This window comes from Pochonia chlamydosporia, chromosome 1 (genome assembly GCF_001653235.2).
Source record: "Pochonia chlamydosporia 170 chromosome 1, whole genome shotgun sequence".
Taxonomy (NCBI): Eukaryota; Fungi; Ascomycota; class Sordariomycetes; order Hypocreales; family Clavicipitaceae; genus Pochonia; species Pochonia chlamydosporia.
This window is the reverse complement of record NC_035790.1, coordinates 425779-440948: the sequence shown is the minus strand read 5'-3', so window position 1 is coordinate 440948 and position 15170 is coordinate 425779. Positions and strand designations below refer to the sequence as shown.

The 15170-nt window shown below is 48.8% G+C and overlaps 1 protein-coding gene across 1 annotated transcript in view; it reads left to right on the top strand.

The window, feature by feature from the left end:
- Window positions 1–278: 278 nt before the first annotated feature.
- VFPPC_17432 (nonribosomal peptide synthase) overlaps window positions 279–15170 on the top strand; it is a gene marked incomplete at both ends in the record, with an annotated part of 30156 nt that continues 15264 nt past the window's right edge. Inside the window, 2 exons of the mRNA XM_022429142.1 lie at window positions 279–6322; window positions 6377–15153. Coding sequence (XP_022285841.1) covers window positions 279–6322; window positions 6377–15153 — 14821 coding nt within the window. The remainder of the gene's footprint in view (window positions 6323–6376; window positions 15154–15170) is intronic.

The window sequence follows — 15170 nt, the reverse complement described above, 5'->3', positions numbered from 1 at the left end:
TTATTCGACGAGATCCAGTAATCTCCAAGCCAGTAACAGTGCTGGTAAGCCAATGACGCTGACGTTATAGGGAACTGGTGGACGATCTTACCGGTAGTCGCTCGAACCGGAGACAGCCCTTGTACACTAGCCTTGTTTGGGGACTTGGTTGGAGGTTTGAGCGATTCAATATTGACTTTAGAATTGTTGGATCAACCATCTGTTCACGAATCCAAGTGAATATTGTTAAACGACTGTATCAATAGCAGTACTCACTGATCACGTATCGAATAGTAAACATGGGATCTTTAATGAAATCAGAAAGCCAGATTTCTCGTTCGCAGATTGAGAAACTTCTGGGCAAATATACGGAAATTAAGGATAGCTGCGTATTCGAACTCAAACAACCGAAACTAACGACAACGAATGGCGACCGGAAGAATGGCTATTCCTACGAGTCGGATCTGGCTGTTGCTCTTGTGTTCAAGAAGCCGCGTTATGATGATGAGGACGTTGATATGGAACTCGTCAGGACCATTTGCACAGACTTGAAGCACAACATCAACAGTTTGGAGACAAGTTTAGAGATACCCAAGATTTGGGTGGCTGTTGAAGATATTCCGGCTTGCACTGATGGAAGTACCGATGAGGATGCGTTACGCGATCGAATATTGGCGTCAGGACTTAGCAAAGGTGCTGCGTCATTACCCCAAACACTGAAGAAGATTGTTGCCGTTACCTTGAATTTGCTCGATCACCAAATCACATCTTCAGAGTCTTTTGTTCAGCTTGGAGGGGATGCCAAAGCTGCAAAAGAAGTTGTGCAACGGGCTTTGAAGGAAAGAGTCATTCTGTCAGCAACTGATGTTCTACAATGCCGAGACCTGACACAGCTGGCCAACTCAGCCATCCTTGCATGCACCACTTTTGCATCTTACGCCAAAACTCGCCCGTGCAGCTTGTTACCTATTGAAGTCATAGACGAAGTCAAGTCACAGATACAATGGGAAGGGGAATTCGCATCCGACATTGCTGTTGAAGACGCCTTTCCCTGCACCCAGCTTCAACAGAACGTCATGGACCTGACCATGGTGCAACCAGGTTGTTCCAAAGCCACCTATATCTACAATCTTACTGCAGATGCCGATATTGCCTCTTTTCGACTTGCTTGGGAGAAAACTGTATCACTATGCGGCAACCTGCGCACGAGCATAGTTCATTGTCAGGACATGGCAATCCAAGTCATTCTCAAGGCAGATGCCGCCTGGGAGGTAGATGACTGTACTGATCTAGCCGCAGCGGTGGAAGCAGCGCAAGAGAAAGAAATGACGTACGGATCTCGACTCTGTCGCTATGCCCTGGCCAAAGGGGAACATGGCCAGCATTATTTCATACTGATTATGCATCGTGCCATCCACGACGAGTGGACTTTGCAACTGGTTCTGGACACGTTGGGCAGACTGTACGCTGGGAGACAAGTGCTCCAAATGCAGCCTTATTCGACCTTTGTTGAAGAGGAAAGACGCAGTCAGAGCATCACAAAATTGGACGAGTTTTGGGCGTCCCAGCTGCGCAATGCGAAGCCTGTAACTTTTCCGTGGTTTGACCCCGGCACCACCACGTTGACTCAAAGCACAACTCAGGACATGGCTCAGGCTAGAACGACTTTGGGACTTGGAGAGCTCAAAAATATGGCAGATGTCAGCAGAGAAAGTGTTTTTTACGCCGCCTGGGGTCTGTTGATGACACGCTACAGTGATTTGGATGATGTCTCCTTCGGAGCGACATTGGCTGGGCGTCCGTCACCTTCCTCTGGTTCAAACTTGGACCGAACGTTGGGTCTTGTTGCCAATGTCGTTCCATTCCGGGTTCAAACCAACAAATCAGCGACAGTAAAGCAATATCTGTACGACACTGAAACTCAGCGTGTAGACTTGAACCGTCATTGCCAACACGCGCTCCAAGACATCGCAAAACTAGACTCTGATGCGGCAGGTGTCTGCAAGTTTTCCAGCTTAATAACTATACGACACACTGGCGAGACTCAACTGCTAGGCCTAGATCAGCTTCCAATGTCAGATTATGCAGCTTGCAGCGGACAAACAAATGCAGACCCTGTGTTGAGTAACAATCCAGGCTATCCGCTGAGTGTTCAAGTCCATATGCGTGACAACCACGCAGAAGTCCATGTCGTATATGATACACGGATTTTCACAGAAACTCGGATAACAGGGTTGTTGAACCAATTTAGCCATGTTGTGGAGCAGCTACAAATGGCCCAACAAGAGACGACTCTGCTCGACGTTTCTTTGACTAGCTCTTGGGACCTCCAGCAGGCCACCAAGTGGAAAGGTGATCCGCCGGAGCCCTCAGAATCATGTTTCCACGAGCTCTTCGAGGAGCAGGCTAAGAGACGACCGGAATCCATGGCGGTTTCTGCCTGGGATAAAGAGTTTACGTATGCGGAGCTTGATGAAGCTGCGAATAGACTCGCCCATCATCTTGTCAGCAAGGAGATTGGCATCGCCACAGAGGAACTAGTACATGTTTGCTTCGAGAAGTCGGCTTGGTTCCTCGTCTCAATTCTCGCTATTAATAAAGCCGGAGCCGCCTGGGTCCCTTTGGACCCCTCACATCCAGTTATGCGTCAAGAGGCTGTGGTGAAGCAGACTGGGGCAAGACTCGCGCTATGCTCGTCCGCTAACGCCACCATGTGTCAGAGTCTGGGTATGAAGGTCATTGAGATCACGACAGATTTAGATGAACAGTTGAACACCAAGTACAAAGAACTCATGATCTCAGCCCCGGTCACGAATGTGTTGCCCCAAAACTTAGCATACGTATTATTTACATCTGGCAGTACTGGAACGCCAAAAGGCGTCATGATACAGCATGGGTCAGTTTGCATTAGCCAGAGTGCTATTGTGAAGAAGATGCGAATGACACCAGAGATGAGAATGCTACAATTCTCAGCTCATGTGTTTGATGGGTGTGTTTTCGAAACTGTGACGACCTTCCTGTCGGGTGCGTGCCTTTTTGTACCCTCCGACGACGTGCGGATGAATCGATTGTCAGAGTATATCAACGAGAAAGGCATCACTTGGACGGCACTCACCCCTGCCTTTACGCGGACCTTACATCCAGAACAGGTTCCAAGCCTGGAGGTGCTCGTGCTAGGCGGCGAGGCAGTTGGCCAAGATATTCTCGATTCTTGGTTTGGAAAAGTTCGTTTAATCAATGTCTGGGGACCTGCCGAAGCTTGTGTCATTAGCTCTCTCCATGAATGGAAGTCACCGTTCGAATCACCCTTAAATATCGGACATCCATCTGGTAGCTACTGCTGGATAGTTGACTCCAGTAACCCTCAGATCCTCGCCCCCATCGGCTGTATCGGCGAAATTGTGATTCAAGGCCCTACGGTTATGCGCGGGTACCTGTCAGATGTCACGAAGACCGAGCAATCGATGGTGACGGGGTTATCGGAGTGGATGCCAAGGATGCCCAACGGAAGTGGCAGCCGGTTCTACAAGTCAGGGGACCTTGGGTTTTATAACTCTGATGGAACTATAGAATTCGCTGGCCGCAAGGATACTCAAGTCAAGATTCGGGGCAACCGAGTGGAACTTGGTGAGGTGGAATACAAGCTTCGAGCCTTATTGCAGGACGTACCTCAAATTTCTGTTGATGTATACAAAACAGATGTCGCCACCAGTCTCGTGGCTTACCTGTGTTTTGGTCGAAGCCCGGATACTGCCACCGAGACCAGAAGCGCAGATGAGGCGGAGGACATATTCCTACCTATGACTGAGGAGTTGGAAACTCAGCTCGCAAGTATTGTGAAGCAGCTTGGAACAGAGCTGCCTCAATATATGGTTCCCGCACTATTTATACCCTGTCGATACATGCCCTTTATCACTTCGACTAAATTAGACCGTAATAAGTTGCGGAGCTTGACAGCGGCGCTCAACCTGGACCAGATTGCCCAGTACTCTCTAGTCGGCTCGCGTGATAAGCGGGCTCCCGAAACAGCAATGGAATACAAGATACAGAAGCTATGGGCTTTGGTGCTTGGCATCCCAGAAGAGTCTATAGGTCTCGATGACAGCTTTCTCAGGCTTGGTGGGGATTCTATTGGTGCCATTCGACTTGTTGCGGCAGCGCGTCAGCACGGCATTTCCCTTACAGTCGCATCAATTTTTGAAGACGGTCGTCTATGGCACGTAGCGGCGGGAGCTGAGAATATTGAGGACGTAGAATCATCGACAACAGCATTCTGCCTTCTGCCCGCGGGCCAAGTGCATGAAATAATGAACCAAGCTCAGGAACAGTGCGGTCTAGCAAGCCTAGACTTGATTGAAGATATGTATCCTTGCACTCCTCTGCAAGAAGGGCTCATGGCGCTCTCTGTCAAACAACCGGGCTCATATATATCAAGACTGAAATACAAGCTTCATGAACAAGTCGACCTGGACCGTTTCAAGGCAGCTTGGGAAGAGACAATCTCTTTATGTGGCAACCTCCGAACCCGGATAGCGCTTGTGGAAGGAAAATCCTTTCAGGTTGTTCTCAAGAATGACTGCGTATGGAAAACTGCCGAGAGTGCATCTGATGAGGTCGTGGAATACGGATCTCGGCTTAGCAGCTATAGCCTCACTAATGACGCCGAAAACTGTACTCATTTCGCAATTGCCATACACCATTCCATCGTCGATGGCTGGAGCATGGGCCTTGTAATGCAGGCCTTCCACAGTTTCTATCAAGGCGACGAAATTGGTGCGATACAGCCATATTCGCAATTCATCAAATATCTTGAGGCGCAGGACAGTGAAGCCAACAACAGCTACTGGCAAAACCAACTCCGCGACGCCAAACGTACAATTTATCCACCTCAAACCCTGCGGCGCAACAATTCGAAAGACGTTGCTGGAGGTTTTAGTCGTTCCGTCATAAAACCGATTCCGTTCCCCAAGACGCACGCGTCATCTACATTTACCAAGGCTACAATCCTGCGAGCAGCCTGGGCCATTATCCTCGCCAGGTACTGTGACACTGATGACGTCTGCTTCGGAACCACAGTCGCGGGCCGTCAGGCTGCAGTCTCTGGCCTTGAGAGTATAGCTGGGCCAGCAGTGGCAACCGTTCCCGTTCGAATTCTGCTTGACGGGAAGGGAACTGTCGAGAACTTCTTGCAAGCTATTCAGAAGCAGGCATCTGATATGGTGCCCCATGAACAGTTTGGGCTGCAAAACATATCGCGAGTAAATGCGAGCGCTCGCGAGGCCTGCAACTTTTCTAGTCTTCTGGTGATTCACCCTGGAATACTTATAGATTCTGCTGTAGCAGCTGATTCAACATTGCTCTGCCATGTGGGCGACGGGCCCATGCTAGATGATGTTACTGAAGGCTACTTCAACTACCCGCTTGTGGTTCAGATCCATATACATGATGGCTTTGTCAATTTCCACATAGTTTATGACTCCCGAGTCATCTTGGACTCTCAAATAACTGCCTTGTATCACCATTTTGGACATGTCATGCAGCAGCTACTCACACAAACTGGCAACATGCTCCACGACGTTTCACTCACCAGCGCATGGGATGTACAACAAGCCATTGCATACAATGCCCATATTGTTCCAGAATCTTCGGACGACTGCTTGAATGATCTAATATCGGTTCAAGCCGCGTCCTCACACGAGCGGATCGCCATCTATGCATGGGACGGTAACATGACATATGGTGAAATCGACAACCTCTCAATGCACTTTGCTCACTATTTGGTGAGGAACTGTGGTGTGAGTGCCGGAGACTTCATACCGATATGCTTCAGAAAATCCAAGTGGTCAATCGTAGCAATGTTGGGTATCATGAAGGCCCGCGCAGCCTTTGTTCCATTGGATCCTGCCCATCCAGTTGGTCGTCGTCAGGCACTTGTTTCACAGCTCAATGCTGAGGTTACTGTCGTGTCCTCGTCTACCGCAGATTTGTGCGTCGGTCTCACACCACGCGTAGTCGTCCTTTCGGAGACCTTGATCACGGAGCTGTTGACGATGTTTGGTGCCAATCCTCATTCAGATTTTACTACCACGCCTGACATGGCTGCATATGTCCTGTTTACATCTGGTTCAACCGGCACTCCGAAAGGTACCGTGGTCGAGCATGGCCCTCTATGCTCTAGCATCAAAGCACATGGCAAAATATTCGGGATTAATGAGTCATCCCGGGTATTGCAGTTTTCCAATTTTGTCTTCGACATGGCCATTGCTGAAATCTTCACCACGTTGGTCTTCGGCGGCACTGTGTGTGTGCCTACAGACTCGGCTCGATTGGAAAACCTTCCCGAGTATATTAACCAGGCAAGTATTAATACGGCGTTACTAACCCCATCTTTTACTAGTACTTTACAGCCAGAAGATGTCCCTACCCTTAAAGTAATCGTTCTAGGTGGCGAGGCTCCAACACGAGACAACTTGGAAACATGGTGTGAGCGAGTTACCTTGATCAATGGCTACGGCCCGACTGAAACTTGCATTTATTCTACCGCGCATACATACCACTCGTCCGAAGACTCACCCTCTACTATTGGGCGTGGATTTAATAACACCTGCTGGGTTGTCGATTTGGACAACCACAACCGACTTGCGCCCATTGGTTGTGTGGGAGAACTCCTTGTCCAAGGCGCTGCTCTTTCTCGTGGCTATCTCAACAACGCAGAAATGACTGGCAAATCCTTCATCGATCACGTTGCGTGGCAGCCACAGACGCCAGGGCATAGGCTTTACAAGACAGGTGACTTGGTGAAGTTTAACCCAGACGGCACCATAGAATACCTCGGTCGCAAAGATACCCAAGTTAAGTTGCGAGGTCAGCGTCTGGAGCTGGGGGAGATTGAGCACACCATCAAGACTCTAGTTCCTCAGATTGAGCACGTAATCGTGGATGTCCTCCGCCGGGACTCACACGATCAAGTGGCTGCATTTGTTGCCTTCAAGCCCGGAGTGCATAGCACGACTGAAGGAACAATAACTCACTCTTCGAGCACTCTGCTCCCAATGGATGAAGAGCTACGAGCAGAGTTTTCGAGCCTTGTTGAGGAACTTCAAAACATACTGCCGCGCTACATGGTTCCGACCATCTTCTTCCCGCTACGGAAGATGCCCTTTGTTACTGCGATGAAGATTGACAGAAAGAGCCTCCAGAACCAGGTGAAGAGCCTACCCATGGACCAACTAAGCAACTTCTCTCTGGCCTCTAGAGATACTATCGCTCCCACTACAGATATGGAGTTTCAGCTACGTGAATTGTGGGCGAGAGTGCTCAAGCTCATGCCAGAAGAAATCAGCAAGAATGACAACTTCCTCCAAATCGGTGGCGACTCAATTAGCGCTGTGCAATTGGCATCAATGGCTCGTCGACATGGCATTCGACTACCGGTATCATCCATTTTTGACGACGGCCGTCTGTCGCATGTCGCCGAAGCTGCCTGTCGTATTGACATTACCAACTACCACGACATCATAGCACCGTTCAGCCTGCTTCACAAGGATCGCGTTGATCCCCTACTAAACCAAGCTAAGCAAGATTGCGCTCTCACCGGACAACAGCTCATCGAGGATGCCTACCCTTGTTCGCCCATTCAAGAAGGCCTCATGGCTCTCAGTGTGTCACAGCCGGGATCGTATATTGCTAGGCATATTTTTAAGCTGCCTGCCAGTGTTAACATCACCCGTTTCAAAGATTCTTGGAACCAAACTGTCTCCCAGTGCAAGAATCTGAGGACTAGAATTGTCTTTGTAGACGGCAAATCAGCTCAGGTGGTAATCCAGGGAGAGGCTGCCTGGGATTCTGATGGTTCTGAGACGCTGCAAGAAGTGAAGCAGCTTTCTTTGAGCCATGAAATGACATACGGGTCACGTCTTTGCCGCTTCAGTCTTGCAAAAGGATCTGATGGAGAACACTATTTCATTTGGACCATGCACCATGCCATTTTTGATGGATGGAGTCTTGGCCTCATAAGACAACGACTTGAAGCCAACTACCACGGCCGGGAACTTGCGATTTCACCATCCTATTCAAAATTCATCAGATTTGTCACAGAGCAAGATCAAGATGTCTGCCGGAAATTCTGGAGCAGGCAGCTACAAGGCGCGACAAGGACAAGCTTCCCTCGTGCACGCCCAGGACAGACCATAGCCGCAAAAGATGTCGATCAGTTGTATCGGTCGAAGATGAAGTCAATCCAATTCTGTCAATTAAAATCGTCTTCAATTACCAAAGCGACTATTATACGAGCCGCTTGGGCTATTACGCTTGGAAAATATTGTGATACAACTGATGTGTGTTTCGGCAGTTCAGTTTCCGGCCGACAAGCGCCAATTCCAGAGTTAGAGAGCATGGTCGGACCTGTCATAGCCACTATTCCCGTGAGAGTCCATCTCGATAATGAAAAGCCTATTGGTGAGCTTTTGAAGGATATTCAAGCCCAAGCGTCAGAAATGGCGACCTATGAACAGTTTGGGTTACAGAACATCGCCAAGATTAGCCTGGAGGCCCAAGACGCATGCGACTTCTGCAATTTATTGGTTGTTCAGCCTGCCAAGCTGCTTGACTCCGTTGTTGCCGCTGATTCAGTGATGGTCTCGATCGAAGAGGGCCATATGGCTTCTGACGACTTGTTGGATAGATACTTCAACTATCCGCTCGTGGTGCAAGCTATTGTCCATGATGAACATGTCGAGTTTCACACAACATACAACACACATGTTATGACGAGCACACAGATTGATGCGCTGTGTAACCACTTTGATGTTGTTGTTCAACAGCTTCTGGTACAAGATGAGAAGCCACTGAGCGCTATCTCCATGGAGGGACCCTGGGACCTGCAACAAGCGATTGAGCGGCGAGGAGATACCCCCAAGACAATAGATGCATGCCTTCATGAATTATTCGAGAGACAAGCGAAACGAAACCCTCAATCTGTCGCAGTTCAGTCGTGGGATGGGGACTTTACTTATGCAGAGTTAGATCAGGCTTCCAACAGATTAGCTCACTATCTCGTCAACAAGAGGGGTGTTGCCACCGAAGACCTAATCCCCGTATGCTTCGAGAAATCTCGTTGGTATATGGTCACGATTCTAGCCGTCAACAAGGCGGGAGGAGCCTGGCTGCCTTTAGACCCTTCGCATCCAAAGCAGCGACATGAAGCTATTTTGAAACAGACCAGCGCAACATTATGCCTTGCCTCTACCACGAACGTCGATTTGATGCGCGACCTCAATCTGGAAGTCGTTGAGGTCTCCACGGATTTGGACAACTGCCTGAGAGAGTCCACAGGCGGAGCGTCTAAAATTTCTCCTGCTGTTGATGTGTCGCCTCGAAATGCGGCGTACGTGTTATTCACCTCTGGAAGCACTGGAACGCCGAAAGGACTGGTCATGGAGCACAGGGCAGTCTGCAGTAGTCAGACAGCTATTGCGAGTCGATTATGCATAACGCCAGATTCACGAATGTTACAATTTGCCGCATATGTCTTTGACCTCTGCGTTGGTGAAATTTTCGCTACACTAATCTCCGGCGGGTGTATATGTATCCCGTCTGACGATATTCGTCTTAATAGCCTGACGCACTTCATCCGCGAGAAGGATATTAATTTTGCGTTTCTCACACCCTCTTTTGTTCGCGGCTTTGAGCCTAATGACGTGCCGAGCCTTAATTGCTTGGTACTAGCTGGTGAGACTTGTGGAAAAGATATCATCAAGGCATGGTGTGGACGACTTCGTCTTTACAACGGTTGGGGACCTGCAGAGACCTGTGTTTTCAGCACAATTCATGAATGGAAGTCCGTCGATGAGTCGGGGGCAACAATTGGACGGCCGGTAGGCAGCTTCTGTTGGATAGCTGATTCCCAGGACTACACCCAGCTCTCCCCGATCGGATGCGTTGGCGAGATCCTAATTCAGGGTCCTACCTTACTTCGAGAATACCTGTCTGACAAGGAAATGACTGAGAAGACGTTAAGCTCAGCGCTGCCTCCATGGATGCCGCATCAAGAGTCAACCAGCAATATTTACAAGTCAGGCGATCTCGGATTCTTCAACCCAGATGGCACTATCGAGTTCGTGGGTCGCAAAGACAAGCAAGTCAAGATACGAGGTCTTCGGATCGAACTCGGCGAGACAGAACAATGCATCCAGATAGCAGTGCCAGATATCAAACAAGTTGCCGTTGATGTCTACAGAACAAGCACCACCGAGTGTCTCATATCATATTTATGCTTCAGTCAAGATGCAAAAATTGCCAACAAGAATGAAAACCGCAATAGCGACGATGAAATGTTCATGGAAATGACAGAAGAACTCCACGACAAGATCACAGGCTTAATTGGACAGCTTAAAGTTATGTTACCTCATTACATGATTCCAGCAATATTTATCCCTTGCCGTTATATGCCTTTCATCACATCAACCAAGTTAGACAGGAACAGGCTCAGGCAAATAACGGCTACAATCGACCAAGGGGACATGGCTAAGTACTCGATGGTTCATTCCGAGAAGCGGCCTCCTAGGACTGCAATGGAAGCTACTATCCAGGAACTCTGGGCGCTTATTCTGAGCAAGTCAGCCACATCAATTGGAAGAGACGACAGCTTCCTACAAATCGGCGGTGACTCGCTGTCTGCGATCCAACTTGTGTCACTAGCTGGCCAACGCGGGATCAAACTCTCAGTGCCAGCTGTTTTGAAAGATGGTCGCCTCTCCAGCGTGGCGGCTAATGCTACACCTATGAGAGAAAATGCCGTCAAAAACATTCGGCCGTTCAGCTTGCTCTCAGAGGAATTGTCTCGCGATGTACTCTATATCGCTAGAGAGCAATGTGGCTTACACAACGAGCAAGCCATTGAAGATGCTTACCCCTGCTCTGCTCTCCAAGAGGGATTGATGGCACTTAGTGTGACTCAACCAGGTTCATATATAGCCAGATATGTGTACAAACTGGGTCCGACGATCGATGTGGCCCGTTTCAAACAAGCCTGGATTCAGACTGTTCGCTTTTTTGCTATCTTGAGAACCCACATTGTGTTCAAGGACGGATATTCTGCGCAAATAGTAGTGAAAGATGACCTAGGCTGGGACGGCGAGGACTCTGACCCACTGGATGTGGTTTCGGAGAGAACAAAATCTTTCAAGATGACTTATGGATCACGACTCTGCCGATATAGTCTAGCTGCGGATGCCAATGGGCATAAGTACTTTTTCTGGACTATACATCACTCCGTTTTTGATGGCTGGACTGGTACTCTAATACGCCGGCAACTTCAGGCCTTTTATAATGAGAGCGAAGCAACGCTGTTTCACCCCTACCACCTGTTCATCAAGTATACCATGGATCAAGACGAAGCACTTGAAAAGGAGTATTGGTTAGACCAGCTTCATCAGGCTAAGAGGACCGAGTTTCCACCTCGCACGATCCTTAGCAAATCCCAAGCCGCTCTTGGATACCAGGGACAGTCAATGACAGCTCGCATTCCATTCCCCCACTCCGCGCCGTCGTCTTCAGTCACCAAAGCCAACGTGCTACGGGCAGCGTGGGCTATCGTCCTTGGACGCTATTGCGACACGGATGACGTTTGCTTTGGGACTACGGTATCAGGTCGGCAGGCTGCCGTCCCAGGGCTGGAAAGTATTGCAGGCCCTTTAGTTGCGACAATGCCAGTGCGAGTTCGCCTCAATCAACGTCAGCGATCAGCTGCACAATTCTTAGAAGATGTTCAAAGGCAGGCGTCCGACATGGTTCCTCATGAGCAGTTTGGATTACAGAGAATATCAAAGCTTAGTTCTGACATTCAAGAGCTGTGTAACTTCTCTAGTTTACTCGTCATCCAACCTGGAAGGCTGCACGATTCGGTGACAGGATCTGACTCCATCTTCAGTTCAGTTGATTCAACAGATGTCTCGACCCACCAGCTATTAGATGGATATTTCAGCTATCCACTTGTTGTTCAAGGCGTTGTTTATGACGACCATGCCGACTTCCACGCGGTATACGACGCTCGCATCCTAAGCGAGTCCCAAATTCAGGCACTCTCTCATCACTTGAGTCAAGCTGTTGAACAGCTGCTAATGCAGCCGGAGACACCGTTAGCCGAATTGTCGATAGCAGGCCCTTGGGATCTTCAAATGGCGAATGAGTGGAAGGGTGAAACCCCTACTATAATTGACAAATGCGTGCATGACCTCATTCAGGAACAGGCGATTCTTAGACCAAATGCGACTGCTATTGCCGCATGGGATAAGACACTTACATATGCAGAGCTCGATAAGGCCTCTGATTCTCTGGCCAACTACCTGATAGATAGGTATAACGTTGCAGCAGGAGATCTTATTCATGTCTGCTTTGAGAAGTCCGCATGGTTCTTTGTTGCCATCCTGGCTATCAACAAGGCTGGAGGCGCTTGGGTTCCTCTCGATCCTACACACCCGATGCAACGACAACAGTCTATTTTACAACAAACACGGGCCGGACTTGCCTTGGCTTCATCATCCCAAAAGTCGCTCTGCCAGAGTCTAGGAATGGATGTGGTTGAGGTTACAGAATCGTTCATGCAAAATATGTCTCAAAACGCTCCAAAAAAGCCAGTCGCTCACGGCTTGTCATCGAGGAACGCAGCATACGTGCTTTTTACTTCAGGCAGCACTGGAATTCCTAAGGGGTTCGTCATGGAACACATTTCACTTTCCACAAGCCAGACCGCTATCGCAAAGAGGCTAGGATTAACACCTGATATTCGCGTTTTGCAATTTGCATCTTACGTTTTTGATCTTTGCATCGGCGAGATATTCGCGACCTTAATATCTGGGGCTTGTCTATGCGTTCCATCAGAAGACACCCGTTTAAACAGCCTGCCTAGTTTTATTCAAGCTATGGATATAAATTGGGCCTTTCTTACTCCTGCGTTTGTTAGAACGCTCCGCCCAGAGACAGTTCCCAGCCTAGGCCTCCTGCTCCTGGCCGGAGAAGCTGTCACACAAGACATCCTCGATACTTGGCTAGGAAAGGTTCGCCTGGTGAACGGTTGGGGACCTGCTGAGACTTGTGTTTTCAGTAGCCTGCACCAGTGGTCTGTCAACCAATCTCCGCTCACGGTCGGACGGCCAGTCGGCGGCTTTTGCTGGATTGTGAATCCAGACAAACCCCGAGAACTAGCCCCGATAGGTTGTGTGGGCGAAGTTGTCATCCAAAGTCCAACAACCTTACGGGAATATCTGATGGATCCCAAGAAAACCAAGGAGTCAGTCATGAATGTACTACCAGAATGGGCCCCCTGGAGAGACACAACACATTGGAATAGGTTCTACAAGTCAGGCGATTTAGCACACTACAATCCCGATGGCACCATCAAATTCGTCTCCCGAAAAGATACTCAAATCAAGATTCGAGGGCTTCGGGTGGAACTTAGTGAAATTGAGCAAAGCATCCACGCTGCTTTGCCAGGAGTTGAGCAGGTGGTCGTCGACGTCTTTGAGACAGAAGTGGCAAAGAATCTCGTGGCGTACTTTTGCTTTGAAAAGGAGGCCGAGTTATCGGTGGCTCCTATTAGAAGTACTGTGTATGCCACAGATGACTTCTTCATGCCCATGACAGAGCCCCTGGAAAAGGAATTGACAGCGCTTTTGGGGCATTTACGTGTCAAATTACCACGGTACATGATACCTGTCATGTTTATTCCTTGTCGGCAAATGCCGTTTATCACCTCTACAAAACTTGACAGAAATAAACTAAGAGAGCTCACGAGTACACTTCAATCGAACCAGCTTATGAATTACTCGTTATCTAGTCCAACAAAACGACCTCCTGCAACAGACGCTGAAGCCCAAATGCAACAGCTCTGGGCAACTGTTCTTGGTATACAAATCGACCTAATTGGGCGGGATGATAGCTTCCTGCAAATTGGCGGTGACTCTATTGCTGCTATTCAGCTTGTATCTCTTGCGCGTTCTCACGGGATTAACCTCTCAGTGACATCTATCTTTAATGATGCTCGCCTGTCGTCTGTTGCAGCTTCTGCGATACCTATAGATACAAGCAGACCGTTCGATGTTCAACCATTTAGCCTGCTTCCTGCTGGTAGAGAAAAAGACCTGCTTGAGCAGGTTCAACAGCAATGTCATTTGCAAAGCCAAGACGAAATCGAGGACGCATACCCCTGTACTCCCCTACAGGAAGGTCTCATGGCCCTTGCCGCAAAACAGCCAGGATCCTATGTCGCTCGGCTGTCATACAGTCTATCTAAGACGGTTGACATAGACAGGTTTATGAGAGCCTGGGGCCAGACCATTTCTACTTGTGCAAATCTGCGTACAAGGATTGCCTTTGTTGATGGTTACACTATACAAGTCGTTGTGAAAGACAAAGTGCACTGGGACTCGGCTTCGCATGTTGTCGAACCTATGATCTATGGGTCTCGACTTTGCAGATACAGCTTGGAACGCGTCAACGACAACCAAAGCTACTTTACACTGACTTTGCATCACTCGATATTTGACGGTTGGGCATTAGATCTCATCATGCAAACCTTGATTGGCATCTACTACGGTACCGACATTCCAGCTCATCAGCCCTATGCTCAGTTTATCAAGTACATCGGGGAACAGGACATGAGCCTTGCCAAAAATTACTGGTCTGAGCAACTTGATGGAGCTCAGAAAACAGCCTTCCCGCACCAAAATGCCGTATTGGGGTCAACAACAGCGTCAACGAAGAGTCACAAAGTGGACAAGTCAATCATGCACCGCATCGCCTGCCCAGAATCTGCAAGAGCCTCTTCTATAACGAAAGCTACTATTATTCGCGCGGCCTGGGCAATTGTATTGGCCCGATACTGCAATACAGATGATGTATGTTTTGCAACAACTGTGTCTGGCCGGCATGCGCCAGTATTTGGTCTCGAAAATATATCCGGCCCGCTTGTTGCGACTGTCCCTGTGAGAGTAAGACTCCAGCAGGACGTCAGTACAGAAGAATTTCTCGAGGAAATCCAGACACAGGCATCTAATATGGTGGCATATGAGCAATTTGGGCTGCAGAATATAGCCAAATTTGGCCCAGACGCTCAGAATGCTTGTGAATTTTCTAGTCTTCTTGTTGTGCAACCAGCAAAGATGTTGCAAATGCCTGGTAGGGGTCAATCGCTA